General features: G+C 42.9%; 1 protein-coding gene across 1 annotated transcript in view; it reads right to left on the minus strand.

The window, feature by feature from the left end:
• The window catches only part of SYNE2 (spectrin repeat containing nuclear envelope protein 2), a 199,090-nt gene that overhangs the window by 40,004 nt on the left and 143,266 nt on the right, over positions 1-15,820 (minus strand). The window contains exons 81-85 of the mRNA XM_026654293.1: positions 14,578-14,772; positions 13,185-13,310; positions 10,093-10,248; positions 5,157-5,315; positions 3,715-3,881 (exon numbers count right to left, since the gene is read on the minus strand). Of these exons, the coding sequence (XP_026510078.1) occupies positions 3,715-3,881; positions 5,157-5,315; positions 10,093-10,248; positions 13,185-13,310; positions 14,578-14,772 (803 nt within the window). The remainder of the gene's footprint in view (positions 1-3,714; positions 3,882-5,156; positions 5,316-10,092; positions 10,249-13,184; positions 13,311-14,577; positions 14,773-15,820) is intronic.

Raw genomic sequence — 15,820 nt, forward strand, 5'->3', positions numbered from 1 at the left:
GTGTAGCATTTCATTTTAAGGGTAACAGCTGCTAACTGATAAGTGGGGATAAGAAAAGATTGCCGATGATGTTCTGGAATCTAAGGTACGTGTTTCCACAATTAGTGGAATTGCAGAAAGTGGCCAAAATCTCAAATTAGACTTTAAACTTTTGTTTGTCTAGTACCCTACTTTTTTCCTTTCTTGCCAGCCATCAAAGAAAAGCACAGAAGAGCATGGCTAGCTAACAGTCTCTCCAAAGCTGTACAGAAATGTATTTGCATAACTAAAAAAGGAACAGATGTCTGAATGTTATTTTTTCCATGGGAATTATGTTTTCAGATGCTTCCTAGTTTACATCAAACCATGCTTCAGCTGTGACACACATGACAATGCCTTTGTGAACTGCACAAGCCAAGTAGATACATACAATAAAAGTGCTAAGTCCATTCTGTGTAGTTGCTGCCATATGGCAAATCTGAGCTTGTCACCATGATCTAAGAGAATCACTCCAAGGTCTAAACTGAGAACTCACCTAATTTGCCCATCTGTCTCAGGTTGCTTATTGGTTTAAGGTGAAGTAAGTTGTTTATTGAAAATGTTCTGTATTGATTAGATTGGCTTTTGACTGTGTTTTGCTGTCATTTCAATATTGTATAGACATATATATATTATATTACATGCAAAAAACTATGTTAAAAGCATTAAGGTTGCCAAGTCAAGCACTCAAAGTTAGGAAATGACAGAAATAAGGTTCCCTGTGCAACATTAATGTGACCTTTTTGTGCATATAGTTTATGATACAGTCTTTAATTTTATGATCACATACTATTTTTTCCACAGGACCTGTGTCTCATTCAGGGCACAGGATGAATCTTTTAACAAAGTTTTGTGTGGGTAATTTCCTAAGTTTAAAAAAAAAAATTGAAAAAACAGAAATTCCACCATTTGACATCATCAGGGTTAGAACCTTTAGATCACTGCACAGACCTCTGCCACTTGAGATAACTGAGATATTTGGTGACATCAGAGGAATGATGAGGCTCCCCAGCTCTGGAGGGGAGTGTATTCTAGGGGGCATTCCCCACAAGGGTGACCCATTCGGTCTCCTACAAACTGTCCCTGTCCTGTCTCTTCCCCACCCAACTCTTTGTCCCAGTCCCATTCTCCTCACTTAGCCAGCCCCAGTACTCAATCTTCTATCCCAGTCCCAGTCCCTTTGCCCAATAAATCCTAGTCTCATCAGTCCAGACTCCCCCACTCTCATTCCTCCCCCAGCTCCTTGGTCTACCTGGTTCAATATCCATTCCCCAACACAGTGGCCATTGTTCTGATGCTTCAGAGGTAAGTGCAAAAAACCCTGCCACAATGGACAGTTATGCAATAATATGTGCAAAGGGGAAGTTATTCCTAGCTGCAGCCAGGCAGAGGTTGGTTTATGGCAAAGATTACTTGAGTACTTTGTGGGGTACAGTGTTGTGAAGAAAATAATCTTTCCTTTGCTTTTAATTTCTAGTACTTTCTCAAATATTATCAGTAAAACACACCATGTGTAATTCAGTTTTTAAACTAAAAAATCATAGAATTGGAAGGGACCTCAGGAGATCATCTAGTCCAACCCCCTGCTCAAAGCAGGATCAATCCCCAACTAAATCCCCAAATGGCCCCCTTAAGGATTGAACTCACAACCCTGGGTTTAGCAGGCCAACACTCAAACCACTGAGCTATCCCTCCCCCCGTATGTATGAAGTGGCACCAAGCTGCTTGCAAAGATCAGAGATTTTTTTAAAAATATGGTAGCTTCCATTTTAAAACATTATTTCACAACAGTTAACATTCAAAACTGAAAGCAAGTGTGCAGCATACAACAACACTAAGTGGTCTCAGAAGTTAAAAACCTTACAGCAAACCGATAACAGGCAGAGAAAAAGGGCAGTTATAACACTTCTGTTGATGGATCTCCATTGTATTTATGGTACTGAAGTGAATTGCAAGTAGGAAACCTCTTACATGAAGAACTGGAATGCCTTGCTCTTATATAGCACTTTTCATCAGCAGATCTCAAAGCGCTTTACAAAGGAGGTCAGTATCTATCCCCATTTGACAGATGGGGAAACTGAGTCACAGACTTGCCCAAGATCACCCTGAAGGCCAGTGGCGGAGCCAGGAATAGAACCCATGTCTACTGATTCCCAATCCAGTGGCCTATCCATTAAGAGCAGACCTGAGTGGCAGACCCTAAAGAAGGGCTTTTTTGTTGAGTCACCTTAGGCTCAAGTGCTAAAATCCTTCATTATGATTCAGGGTAATTACAGCTGAGTCATGATGATGGTTGGGCCCACTTAGCTCCAACCAGAATATTAAGGGGGTGGGAGTCTTCTTTAAGGCCCACAGAAAACAAGGACAGGGAGAAACTCTAGAAAGAGTTTACCTCAGGCAGAAAGTTTAGGTTGATGCCAATGTTGTATTCATTTTATTGTTTCTGAGTTACCAATAAACCCAAATCCTAGGAAGGGGGTGAGTCTGGACACTACCTTGGGGTCTGTGTACTGTGCTGGGGGTGGGGTAAAGACTCAATCTGTTCACAGATTATAATGAAATTGGATTATCTCAATCAGTGGGCAGGGTCACAGTTTTCTTAGTTCTTTCAGTAAAATAAAACATTTAATCCAATCAGAAGAGGTCATAGATGGGGCTATCCAGATTTTGTTGATTTGCCATGGCAAAGCTTTTCCTAATTTATCGGTCTGTGGTGGATGCTGCATTTTAAAAATAACGTGCAGGCCTTACAGATGTGGTCATGTAAGAGCAGCCTACAATATTGGGATTAAATTCCTATTTGTTAGACATTCCAAAAATTTTAAGAGCAGACTGGACCATTTTGACCATCTAGACTGACCACCTGCATAACACAAGCCATAGGATTTGACCCAGTGATGCCCACATATTCCAATAACTTGCACATGAACTAGAGCCTATCTTTTAGAAAGGCATCCAGTGTTAATTTAAAGATTCCCAAGTGATGGAGAATCTACCACATCACTGCACAGCCAATATGGTATTTTTTAAATGAAGTTCAGTACTATGATAGCAAAGTAAAATCACTTTGGGCTGGTCTACACTTACCCCCCAAATCGAAGTGAGGTACGCAAATTCAGCTACGTGAATAACGTAGCTGAATTCGACATACCTTACTTCGACCTTACCGCGGTTCAGACGCGGTCCACACGCGGCAGGCAGGCTCCCCGTCGACTTCGCGGTACTCCTCTCGCTGAGCTGGAGTACCGCAGTCGACGGGGATCACTTCCTGGTTCGATTTATCGCGTCCAGACCGGACACGATAAATCGAACTCGGAACTTCGATCCGCAGCCGTCGAACTAACCGGTAAGTGTAGACTAGCCCTTTGATTCTACCTTAAATCCTCAGATTTTGAAAGAAAAATCTCCCACCCCCCAATGCTGTGTACATGGAGTAGTGTGGTTGCAAAATAGACCAGAAGCCCCTAACAATCAAACTGAATAAGAAAATATAGATTTAATCTTATTTTTAAGCCAATTTTGAAATCCCAATTAATATACTTTAAAATCAGGTCAGTATGTTTCTGAGTTTAGTTGGGAACCCCATGTAGACATTATAGAAATTGTCAAAATAAGCATTTTATTTAAAAGTTTAAGGCCACTTCCTAGTTTCAATCACTTTCCATCTAATGCAAGTGCTGAAATTTAAGTTCTTACCGTCCTCCAAAGACATCAAAGAGATGCTGCCACCGATTGTTAATTTTATTGAGTTTGTCGTCTATTTCTGCGACTCTGCTCTTGTTGCTAGTCTTGATCAGTTGATCACCCATTTGCTTCAAATGAAGTTTATTTTCACCAAACAGGTTTATTTCTTCCATACAGTCCTGAAAAAATACATCCAAAAATTACTCACAGCAAATATTGAAAATCAATTTCTTGTTGAAATAACGTTTCTGGGTTTCTTTGTTGTGTGGGGTAGGGATGGGCTTGAAGTGGAATGACCCAGACTACTATAGAAACACCAGGGGAGTAGATCCTCAGCTGGTGTAAACTGGCAGAGCTCCACTGGGGAAAATGGAACTACACCACTTTACACTAGCTGAGGATCCAACCTATTATTTTTTTATCATACAACCAGAAAATAAATGAAACAGAGAAGGGTAGGGAAAACAAACCACAAAGGACTACATTAGATCTGGTGTTTTAATACATTAAAGTACTACATTGAAAACTTATTCTTCATGGAATAAAGTACCCATAATTAAGACACTATAAACAATAAGTGGCTTAAAGACCTGAAAGCTTTCAGGTACATAACCCTAAGAATAGCAATTTAAATTTCTAATATTTTCTTGGGTTTTTTTTCTTTTAACTTAAATTTTCAATGAGTTGCCTTGAAAGAACCTGAATTCAAGTTCAAAGGGCTCTTCCTTTGCTGGTATTCTTATACTCGGAGATCTGGGATTAGATACTGAGCCCCTTAAGCCATTAGGAAAGGACACTGGCAGCAGACTACTGTTCTATGTCTTTAAGACAGTGCTTTTTATATATTATTACTTAATCAAGTCCAGTACCACAGAAGGAAATCAGATTTGTTTCCCAACTTGATCTGTGGGTTTTGAGGTATTTTTTGGTTGTGGTGACCTCCTATGTACTTAGTACCAAAACTACTGCACACCTCCGTATTCTGGGATCATCCCCGATTTACCTTCCAACTGCCCCTTTCACCACAGCTGGCACTGGTGAGAAGAGGGGGAGCAATGAAGCACTACCAGGGCTCCATAGATTACCTACAAAGGATACTCCAAGATGAGGAGGCTCTAGCTTCACACCCTACAAATATCAAGCACAGGTCCCATATGTTACATCCTTCCCCAGTGTAAGAAGCAGGAGTCCCAATTGTAAATGCAGTATGCTGATGCAGCACAATCAGGGGAGTGTTCTGTTTTGGTTTTGACTCTGAGATTGATCAGCAGTAGGGATAAAGACAAAGGACTTGGTATCAATGGAAATTAGGAACTAAATACCTTTGTCAATTGGGGCCTAAATGTTTAAACTTCTAATCTTTACCCTGTAAATGCTGTTCGACATTCCTATTTTAGTGTGGGCTTGTCTACAACAAATTCTTAGAATGCATGAAAAGCTGCTTTCCTGTTTACCTTTTGTAATTTGTCTATCGCATCTTCAATGCTAACATCTGTAGTCTGTAACACTTTGCTTTCCATCTCTACCAGCCATGTACATAGCTCCTTATTCTTTTCATCGAACACAATCCACGCATTGAGTCTGTCCTCTATTTCCTGCTTACGCAGAGACACCTATGGATAACAATACACGACAGCTGTCAACAGCTCTGAAATCTCTCAGCAGGAAGCCAACGATTACAAATATAATCAAAAGCATGCATGACTAAGATATATATTCATGTTTCTTTTTAACAATAGATTATTGCAGCAGACTTCATTATAAATGCAAAATTCTAAATTAATCAGCTGTTCCAATTTACAGGACCATTTATTAGAATTCTCCAGGTTTCCTTTTAAAGATGGTAACCAGAATGTTATAACATGAGGTTGGAACACCAGGAGTAAACACTGTCTAACAAACAGCAGATTCTCTCCATTAGAAAAGCTACTAAACTAGATGACGGCTTTATAAATGATGACATTTGTAACAATTCATATGCCATGCAGTGGAAATCTGACAATGCCAAACAAACAAGGAAAACAAAATATTCATTTCTACATACAAACATATATAAAATAGCTATATCTTACAGACACACACGTATATACACACAACACATGTTCAGATACATCCCTGTAATAAGTTCCTATATTTCTGCAAGCACGATAAATTATGCAAATACAGATCCCATTTATTGTCCACCTTTGATCATCTCATTGGCATTCTTCCCATTTACTTCTCCTATTACGAGTGCCTGGATTCTACGCCCGATATAATTTTATAAACTGGTTGAAATTTGGGAGTAGCAATGAGGGAAAAGAAACATAAAAAGATCATTCATATCACGTGATACATTAGATAACCTCACACTATTCTGCTTTTGCCCTTTCAGATCTGAGAACTTGGGTTCCATATGTTCCTCATGCACAACAAATTAAATGGGTAGGGAAATGTATTCCTAAATCTGCACTGCCTCTTCATTCACATTACATGGACTACACAGAAAGAGGGGGCTAGAAGTGTTATGGAAGGGGCATAGGGGAATGGCCTCCAAAACTCATAAGAACATAAGTATGGCCCTACTGTGTCAGACCAAAGGTCCATCTAGCCCAGTTTCCTGTCTTCCGACAGTGGACAGTGACAGGTGCCCCAGAGGGAATGAACAGGTAATCATCAAGTGATCCATCCCCTGTTGCTCATTCCCAGCTTCTGGCAAACAGAGGCTAGGGACACCATTCCTGCCCATCCTGGCTAATAGCCATTGATGGACCTATCCTCCATGAATTTATCTAGTTCTTTTTTGAACCCTGTTATGGTCTTGGCCTTCACAACATCCTCTGGCAAGGAGTTCCACAGGTTGACTGTGCACTGTGTGAAGAACTTCCTTTTATTTGTTTTAAACCTGCTGCCTATTAATTTCATTTGGTGACCCCCTAGTTCTTGTGTTATGAGAAGTAGTACACAACACTTCCTTATCTACTTTCTCTACACCAGTCATGATTTTATAGACCCCACTCATATCCCCCCTTAGTCATCTCTTTTCCAAGCTTAAAAGCCCCAGTCTTATTAATCTCTCCTCATACGGAAGCCGTTCCATACCCCTAATCATTTTTGTTGCCCTTTTCTGAACCTTTTCCAATTCCAATATTTTTTTTTTTGAGATGGGGTGACCACATCTGCACACAGTATTTAAGATGTGGGCATACCATGGATTTATATAGAAGCAGCACGATATTTTCTGTTCTATTATCTATCCCTTTCTTAATTATTCCCAGCATTCTGTTCGGTTTTTTGACTGCTGCTGCACATTGAGTGGATGTTTTCAGAGAACTATCCACAATGACTCCAAGATCTCTTTCTTGAGTGGTAACAGCTAATTTAGACTCACATTAACTCACATTAAGAAGAAATCTACCAAAGAATCCAGAGACCCCAAGGATTTCTGCCCCAATCTGAAAGCTCTTCTGCGTCCATGATATGCCTGCTCACTCTTCATGAACAACACCAGCAGAATGGGGATCACATGATGGCACCGGCTATCCTCTGCCACCTGCGCTGTCTCCCCGCTGATGAGGTAAGTTAACTCCATCCATGGGGGCAAGGAGGGGACAGCAATGCTGACTGAAGCAGCATTAACTCCTGTAAGTGTTTCTGATTTCAATTCTGCCTGTTTAAGAGGGGCACATTTTGCATAGAATGGCTGTTCCTTGTTCTAGCCCCCCCCCCCCCACATCACTCACAGAGCTCTTCCCACTAGAACTTCAGGCAGGAACTCTCCTGGGGAGTTTGCAGTGAAGGGGGGCCATTATGAACTAGCTGCCTTTCCCTTCTGTGCTTCCACTCTTTTCCCCCTTCTGTGGTTTTGTCCCCCTCTTTGCTCTGAGGTGGAACATGCACTATAGATCTAGATATCTGCACATACCATACATGTGTGTGTTGTAATAGACCAGGACCCTTACTGATATGAATTGTTAAATCCTTGACCTACATATACCTTGCAATGGCAGCGATGCAAACACTAATCCCCTTGAATGCATCTGCTCATTAACTGTTTGTTTGTTTACTTCCCTATCCTTTCCAGCATGAGCATCTGGCTGCCTCACTCTGCGATGTTCATGACAGCGGCAGGGTTTGACTTTTAAAGTCTTTCAGACCTCTCCATTTAAATGTCAATTGTTTTCAAATAATACATATCTTTCACTCTCCTGCTTCGACTCATCTCGCAAAAGGCATACAAAATGGAGTAGTCTATTAGTATGTTTGAAATTGAATTACAATGGCCAAAAGTTTACAGTTTGGATTAATCTGTAGCTAGGCACATTGGCTTGATTTTCATTTTCAGAGCTCACTATCTGAGCTAATGGTGCTCAGCATCACTGCAAAATCAGGCCTCTTATTTAGGTGTCTAAATATGAATATACAGAAGGTGCCCAAATCAGGCATCCAACTTGGAAAATATTGTGCCTACATGTTTTCAAGTCTAACATTCTCAGTGTTCGGAATCTGCTGTAGTAAGTAAAATAATGAACATATTTCATTGGATTAGCCATTCAGGCCTTGTCTACACTACACTATTAAATTGACCTATGTCAGGTCAATGTACAGCCACCACAGTAATTACTGCGGTTTTTCATGTCCACACTACCTTCCTTCTGCTGGTGGTGTGTGTCCTTACCAGGAGTGCTTGCACCAACTTAAGTGGGGCAATGTGGGGCACTGATTGCCTGGGCTGTTGGCTCCGTGCGGAGCCCTGCTACTGGGCGCCGACACCCCGGACTGTTGGCTCTGCGTAGTGCCTCACAGCTGTGAGCTCCATGCAGAGCTGACAGGTGATGTAAGTAAAGCAGTGTCTACACAGACACTAGGGCGCCCTAACAACATCAACCTAAACACTACGCCTCTTGTGGAGGTGGAGTTATTAAGCTCGATATACTGGAGGACTTACATTGGTAGGAACAACGCTGTAGTGTAGACACTCATGCCTGGGCTACACTAGTGGGGGGGTTCGAACTAAGATACGCAACTTCAGCTATGCTATTTGCTATTCGCGTAGCTGAAGTCGAAGTATCTTAGTTCGATTTACCTGGCCGTTCTCACGGCAGCGAGTCGACTGCCACGGCTCCCCCGTCGACTCTGCTTACTCCTCCTGCCAAGGTGGAGTACGGGCGTCGATTAGCAGATCGATTTATCACGTCCAGACGAGATGTAATAAATTGATCTCCGATACATCGAACACTACCCGCCGATCCAGCGGGTAGTATAGACGTACCCTTATAGAGTTAGGTCGACAATGTCGACCTAACTCTGTAGTGTAGACCTGGCTTCTGTTTAAGGCAAAATATTTCCCCACATCAAAGTTATTACGAAGGGCCTGACTGCAATCCTTATTCCACCAAAACTCCCATTGCACCCAAACTCCCTTTACCTGGGTAAGGTTTGGGCCCTAAATACTAAGAGAACTTTGTTTCTACAGTTTTTTTTGTAATCTACAAAAAAGAGCTGTGTAATTTTATGACTATAAAGGGTTCCATTTGTTGCTAGCTTAGAACTATCTGCTAAGTTATCTTCTTAAATCAAGAATCTTAAAATCTAGCATTTTGTTTCTTTATCCACTACCTTTCTCTATTAATACACATGGGTATTTTATGTATATATTTTACACATCAATATATACCAATCTATAAATTCAGTGAGCCAAATTCATCCCTCGTGTAACTCCATTGACTTCTGTGAATGAATTTGGTCCAGTAAATTTAAACGCAGTGCTAACTAAATGTAATAAAGCAGGAGGCCACAAAAGATGGTAAATGTTGAACAGTAAACTGTGAAAAGTTTTGGAAATACATGATATTAAAGAAATGGCAAGTCCATTTTTAATATGTTTCGGTCCTTTTTACTAAACATACCTAAAAGCTAATTTATTTCTCAATTTCATTTATTAGCTTCCTTGGAGCTGTATTTTACATCAGCCTATGCAACATGCCATCACTTGTGAATTCAAAAGACAAAGTAGGTAGCAGGAACAGCAAAACAATTCCCCCCACTTTTTCCCTCCTTCACCTCAGGCGATTCCTCTGTTTAGCCTTAGCACTCTAGTTTGTGAGTTAGAACAAAGCCATCCATTTCACCCAACAGCTGCATTTCTTTCATACACTCAATTGCTAAGAGTTTGCAAAACTGGAGCACTGTGTGTTATGGAAACAAAGAGAGCAGAGCCCAGACTAACTTTATTCCACTATTGTTCAGCCATGCTGCTATAAAGAAACTGCATCGGCAAAGAATGCCACAAAAGAGACTCTACTAAAGCATGTTTCTTTCTGCTGTTTAGGCCCGGCAAGACATTTCACCCTAAATGCATCAACAAAGAACAAGGACATGAGCAGTATATTCAACAGCTAAGTGACTTACTCGTAAGCAGAGTTCTTCCCATTTTCTGTGCAAATGCTCTACTTGCTCCTTCAGCAGCACCACATCTTCTGCAAGGATATAATGAGCCAAGTCTGCCTTCATATTATCAAGTTCTTTCACGTTTTGATTCCAGTCTGCAAGTGACTTCTCCAGTTCCTGCATTTAAACACAAGGAAAACAATCCTTTAGACTAAGCTCCTGTGTTTTTTCAAAACCTGTTGGTTTAATCCTCTGATTGGCCTGTGGGGGAGGGGAAAACAGAAAAAGAGGAGGGGAAATTTACACATAGGCAGCCAAAAGGGTAACGCCGTGAAAGCCTTTGCTAGGATGCTTTTAGGTCGGCCTCCCTTTCCTTTTCCTTCTATCTCTGCATCCTGTTTGGGGGAGGGTGGGAAGAGAAATGGTTAGTTGAAAAGATTAATCTCTCTTTAGCTTTATTAGAGGGTTCCCTCCAGTGTTAGTTATTCTGAGCCTGATCCAGAGCCCATTAAAGTCAATGGCATAGCTCTTGTTGACTTCATTAGTGCAGAAACAAGCCTCCTGTTACTCTATAAAATACTAAAATAGTCTCTACTAGATATCTAACACCCAACATCTTCTGACACACTGCTGCAGGGTTTGGTAGAGTGGCCAACTTTCTAATTGCACAAAACCGAACACCCTCGCTCACTTTCACTGGGCTGGGGCGTGGGTTGGGGTGCAAGAGGGGGTGAGGGCTCCAGCTAGGGGTGCGGGCTCTGGGGTTGGGTGTGGGAGGAGATGTGGACTCTGGCTGGGGGTGAGGGATTTGGGGTGCAGGAGGGGACTCAGGGCTGGGGCAGAGGGGTTGGGATGTGGGAGGATGTTTTGGGTGTGGGCTCCGGCCAGGTGGCGCTGACCTCAGGTGGCTACGGGTCAGCAGTGCAGCGGGGCTAAGGCAGGGTCTCTGTCTGCCCTGGCTCTGCGCGGATCCCAGAAGTGGTGGCATGTCTGGCTCTTAGACACAGGGGGCTCTGTGTGCTGCCCGCAGGCACCGCCCCCACAGCTCCCCCGGCAGTTCCCGGCTAATGGGAGCTGTGCAACCGGCGCTCAGGGCAAGGCCAGCACATGGAGCCTCCCTGGCCGGCTGCCCCTGTACCTAGGAGCCGGACATGCCGGCAGCTTCTGGGAGCTGCGCAGAGCCAGGACAGGCAGGGAGGCTGCCTTAGCTCCGCTGCGCTGCCGACCAGACTTTTAAAAAAATATTAAAATTAAAAAAACAAGCAAACAAAAAACCCAACCCCAAGATCCATTTCTTTAGTTACCAGGAGATAATCTTTCCTGATGGCTTTTAAAAAGTGTTTTGTGTTAACGCTGTCACTGAAGTAGAGGAGTAATTGCACAACAAACTGCAGTAGGGAAATATCTGTGTTGTAAAGATGAAGGAAAGTCACATTTTACAATAAAGAAAACTTGTCAAAAAAACCTTCCTGGTTCTGCTAACAAGGAAAAATGCTCTGCCTCTAGGAGGGGTAAACTGGACCAAAAAAAGCACAAAGGGAGCAGACAGCTTCTCCTACCCTCATAGTTCCTCTGCATGGGCTGGGGGAGGCTGTCTCCCCCCAAACAGCCCGGCGTGGCCCTGCTCACACTCCACCCCTAAGCCCCTTCCTGCAGTTCCTTCCCGAGTCCCTCTCTTCCGTAGCCCAGGCTAGCTAGGGCTGTGGGAGGTAGGTGCCGCAATGACGCGGGGTGCTGGGACCGCGCTGCCCAGGGGGAAGGGGTGAGAAGGAGTGGAGTGGGGGCAGGGCCTGTGGCAGAGCCAGGGGTTGAGCAGTGAGCACCCCTGGCACATTGGAAAGTTGGCGCCTGTAGCTCCGGCCCCGGAGTCGGTGCCTATACAAGGAGCCGCATATTAACTTCTGAAGAGCTGCTTGTGGCTCTGGAGCCACAGGTTGGCCACCCCTCTCCTAGCTCTTATATAGCGCTTTTCATTTTTAGATCTCAAAGTGCTTTACAACGGAGGTCATTATCCTCATTTTTTTTTACCGGTGGGGAAACTGAGGCATAGGGAAGGAAGTGATTTGCCCAAGGTCATCCAGCAAGCCAGTGGCAGACCCAGGAATAGAACCCAGGTCTCTTGTGTGAGACCGGGTCCAGTGCTCTATGCAAGAAAAGAAAGATCAAATGAAGAAACTGGGGTCCTTATTTGGTCCTTTTATACTTTCCCTTGTACCTAAGGGCTGCTTCTATACTGACACAATTTGACACTCGTTCTCCATTGCCAAAGCTCCACTGTTGGTATTATCAGTGGTGGTAGCTGTACGCAGACAGGGTGCAGGCATTTTTAATAAACACTGTGTCAACACAAGTGTTTGAAAGCAGACTGTTCCTGCATATGAATGGAAGCCAGCTATCACAAAGAAGATCTCAGGGAGCTGATAGCGATACAAAGGTGTCTGACATCAGTAAACTTACTTGTTTCCACAAAGAACAAGCAATTCAGTTCATAAACATGGTGATAAAGCACAATGCCATGAAGCCAAATGTAAAATTACCAAAATGAGTCATGTACTGGAAATACTTTCCATGCCATTTAACTTTCATGGCAGGATATTGGCAGCAAAGGCTTAAACTGCTGCTGCCCCACTCTGGCTCTCCTTTACTTGTATCTATTATTTTTAGCATGCCACAGGTGTGCAAGGGGGATAATAAGGTCCCTGCCTGGAGAATTTTACAGTCTATAGTAGACTGATAACACAATGAATAAAGACATCCAACCACATAGAGGGGAGTGAAGTGGAGTAACAGATGGGGAGAAGGGAATTTTAGCTTCTTATTGTAATGGGTTTGAATTTTTATTTATGTATTTATTTATTTGGAGAGGCAGGGGAAGTGATAAACCTCTGTGTCCCATCGAGGGCATAACAAGAAATGTCTTGCCAAATTTAAAAAATTCCAGCACTTGCAGAGATTAGAATGTTACCTCAGACATGGGGGAAGGGGCAGAGGCAATTTACCAGTAGCACAGAAGAACTCAGTTTCATGGAGGAGCAGGCAAAATAGAAATCCAGTCTCCTAGAGGCTCAAGTATTGTACAAGGAATATTTTTTTACAAAATGTGCTTTCAATACCTTAACGTGTTCCTTGGTTTTGTAGAGCTCTTCATGTTCCTCTGGTAGTGGATCTTTTATTTTTGCCTTAAGCTCTCGCAGCCTGCTTTCCAATTCCTTGATTAGCTTTTCACAGCTGTCCCAGGTCTGTTTTTTACAGAAACAAGGAAGTTATGAATGACAAATACCTCACAATATGAACGTACTGTACTGTATGGATGAATTAAAGAACAGCAACTTCTAAATTAATTTGTTTTAGAGGACTGATCATCAAGATCTTCTCTCAGTGCATGCACACTGTCCCTAATAAGAATTTCATTCATGGATTAATGGGAGAATTGAGCCCTCTTGTACTTAATGTTTGCCTTGAAGTGCATTTTAGCTCAAGTGGTTCACATCTCCTTTTATACAAACTAAGATTCTTTGGAGCATAGTTTTAAATTATGCTGGGGATCAATTAAAGTGATATCATTAAATATGAAGTTTTTATGCTTTGAAACACAAATTTACTACAGAGAGGAAATGTTCATGGATCTACCTCTTCATTTTCAGAGGGGGTATATATGACGAGGTGCATATGGCCTCTGGCATAGTCTGCACCTATAATGGCTCTATAAGAAAGTAAAGACGTGTGACTAATGCCACTGGCCCAAATTCTCACCCAGGTGCTTCATGGCTGAAAAGCGTGGGCAGAGTTCCACAGCCCAGCCAGGCTCCATGCCCACAGACCATTACTGCAGGCCAAAGAGGGGAAGCCCACTATAGCAGTATCCACCCAGCTACCCAGCCCCTCTCCACAGAGGTATAGTCCACGACTTTGGCCTTCCCACAGCCCCCAGATATAGAGCGATGGAGCTGGTGGGGAGTGATCTCAAAGGGAGTCACAGGGCCTCCTCAGAGTCTGGAGTTGGGGAGCTCACACTTGATGCTTTACTGGCAAGGAACTCTGTTGGGGAGGCAAGGGGAATGGGAGCCTTTTGACAACTTCAAAATGGAGCTGTCACCTGAGATTAGAGGCCACTGACTGAGACACACCCCTGCAAGGGCAAATGGGGGACAACAGAGCCACCATGATACCCCACACCCCCAATCAAAGGCACTGGTTTAGGGGCTCGGTCCTTTAATGCCACTGTGTCCCCAACGTGTAAGCTTGTTTGTGGGTGTTACTGCATCCCAGTCATGTAGTAGTCTTTGCAGGGCCTGCATATTAGGATCCACAGAAGGGCAGACAAAGAGCTGGGAAGCTGCTACTCTTTCTGGGGCTCCTTGGGCACTTCCTGCAGAGAGCCTCTCCACCCCACTAGCCGGCTTGCCCCTAGGACTGGTCAAGCTTCCCTAGAACTCCCCCACACGGGAACAGGAGTGTGCAGGCATCTCAAGGTGTCCTCCTCCCCAGAGAACACCTGTCGAGTACCTGCACAGTGCCGAGGAGCTGCTTCATGATCTTCTCCACTTGAAGTTGGGCATCATTCCAATTCTCCTGTAACTGTCTGAGTTCCTCTTGTATTACAGCGTTGGTCTCCGGGTCGGAGTCTTTACATAACTTCTTCCCAATATCGACAGTGAGGGAGTACGTGGTTTGCCATCTCTGAAGAAGTATTTCCTTGTTCTAAAAAAAACAACCACAACATTCTAAATCTCAGCCCCGGGATTAGAGAGCTTTACAAACCTGCTTGGAATTTCACTTTTTAAAAGATGACCTACAAAGGGTGAAAAAAATGGGCTTGTTATTTGTTTTTATTTAACTTTTTGTTATGTATATAAAACAAAAAACCCTCAAGGCTGCATGTTTTCCTGCTTGTTTTGAGTCTATCAGATGCTATGCTGACTTTATAATGAGTTAAATGATTACACCAAGAGAGTGAAAGTGGAGCAATTCAGAGGGGACGGAATTTTTAGTCATACAGTTAAAAAGTTAAAATGTTGTGTTTGTTAACAACTCTTTAACTTCAACGACTAAGCAACATCTTGGAGAAAGAATGTCTTTGTTAAAGATGGAACACCTCTTTTCAGTTAAGTAAGCTAAAAACATCCCTCCTCTGTGAACCCTAACAAGATCTTCATCAAAAATAGGGAAGATGAAAGTTAACATTCCTGTTATTTTTAAGGTAAAGAACTAAGCAGAAAAACATCCATAAAAGCCAGACTTTCTGGCCTTCATTATACATCATAAAGAAGCAAAAACAGGCACTAGTACAATTTTTAAAGTCCCCTGAAGGTCACCGTTAACAGGAGAAAATAAACATGAAACACATGAGGCTAGCAACAAAGGAGTGGGGCTCTGAAAGTCTTAAAAATTACAATCGTCCTAGCTCCTAATGTTAATGGATGTGTCTGTGCAGAAAGAGTAGTCTAATCATTAATCAAAACCAAATTTTCTGATTGCCTTATACACAGGCCAGTTGGGTGCTCCTGTTCAGATTCTTATAATATAAGGGAATATTCAATTCAACTAAAAGGCAACACATTTAAAACTAATAAAAGGAAATTATTTTTTACACATTACATCAGGGGTCGGCAACGTTTGGCATGCGGCTCGCCAGGGTAAGCATCCTGGCGGGCCGGGCCAGTTTATTTACCTGCTGACGCGGCAGGTTCGGCTGATCGCGGCCCCCACTGGCCGCGGTTCGCCGTCCCGGGCCAATGGGGGCGGCGAG

This window comes from Terrapene carolina, unplaced genomic scaffold (genome assembly GCF_002925995.2).
Source record: "Terrapene carolina triunguis isolate 2854851 unplaced genomic scaffold, T_m_triunguis-2.0 Scaffold189, whole genome shotgun sequence".
In the NCBI taxonomy this organism is placed as follows: Eukaryota; Metazoa; Chordata; order Testudines; family Emydidae; genus Terrapene; species Terrapene triunguis.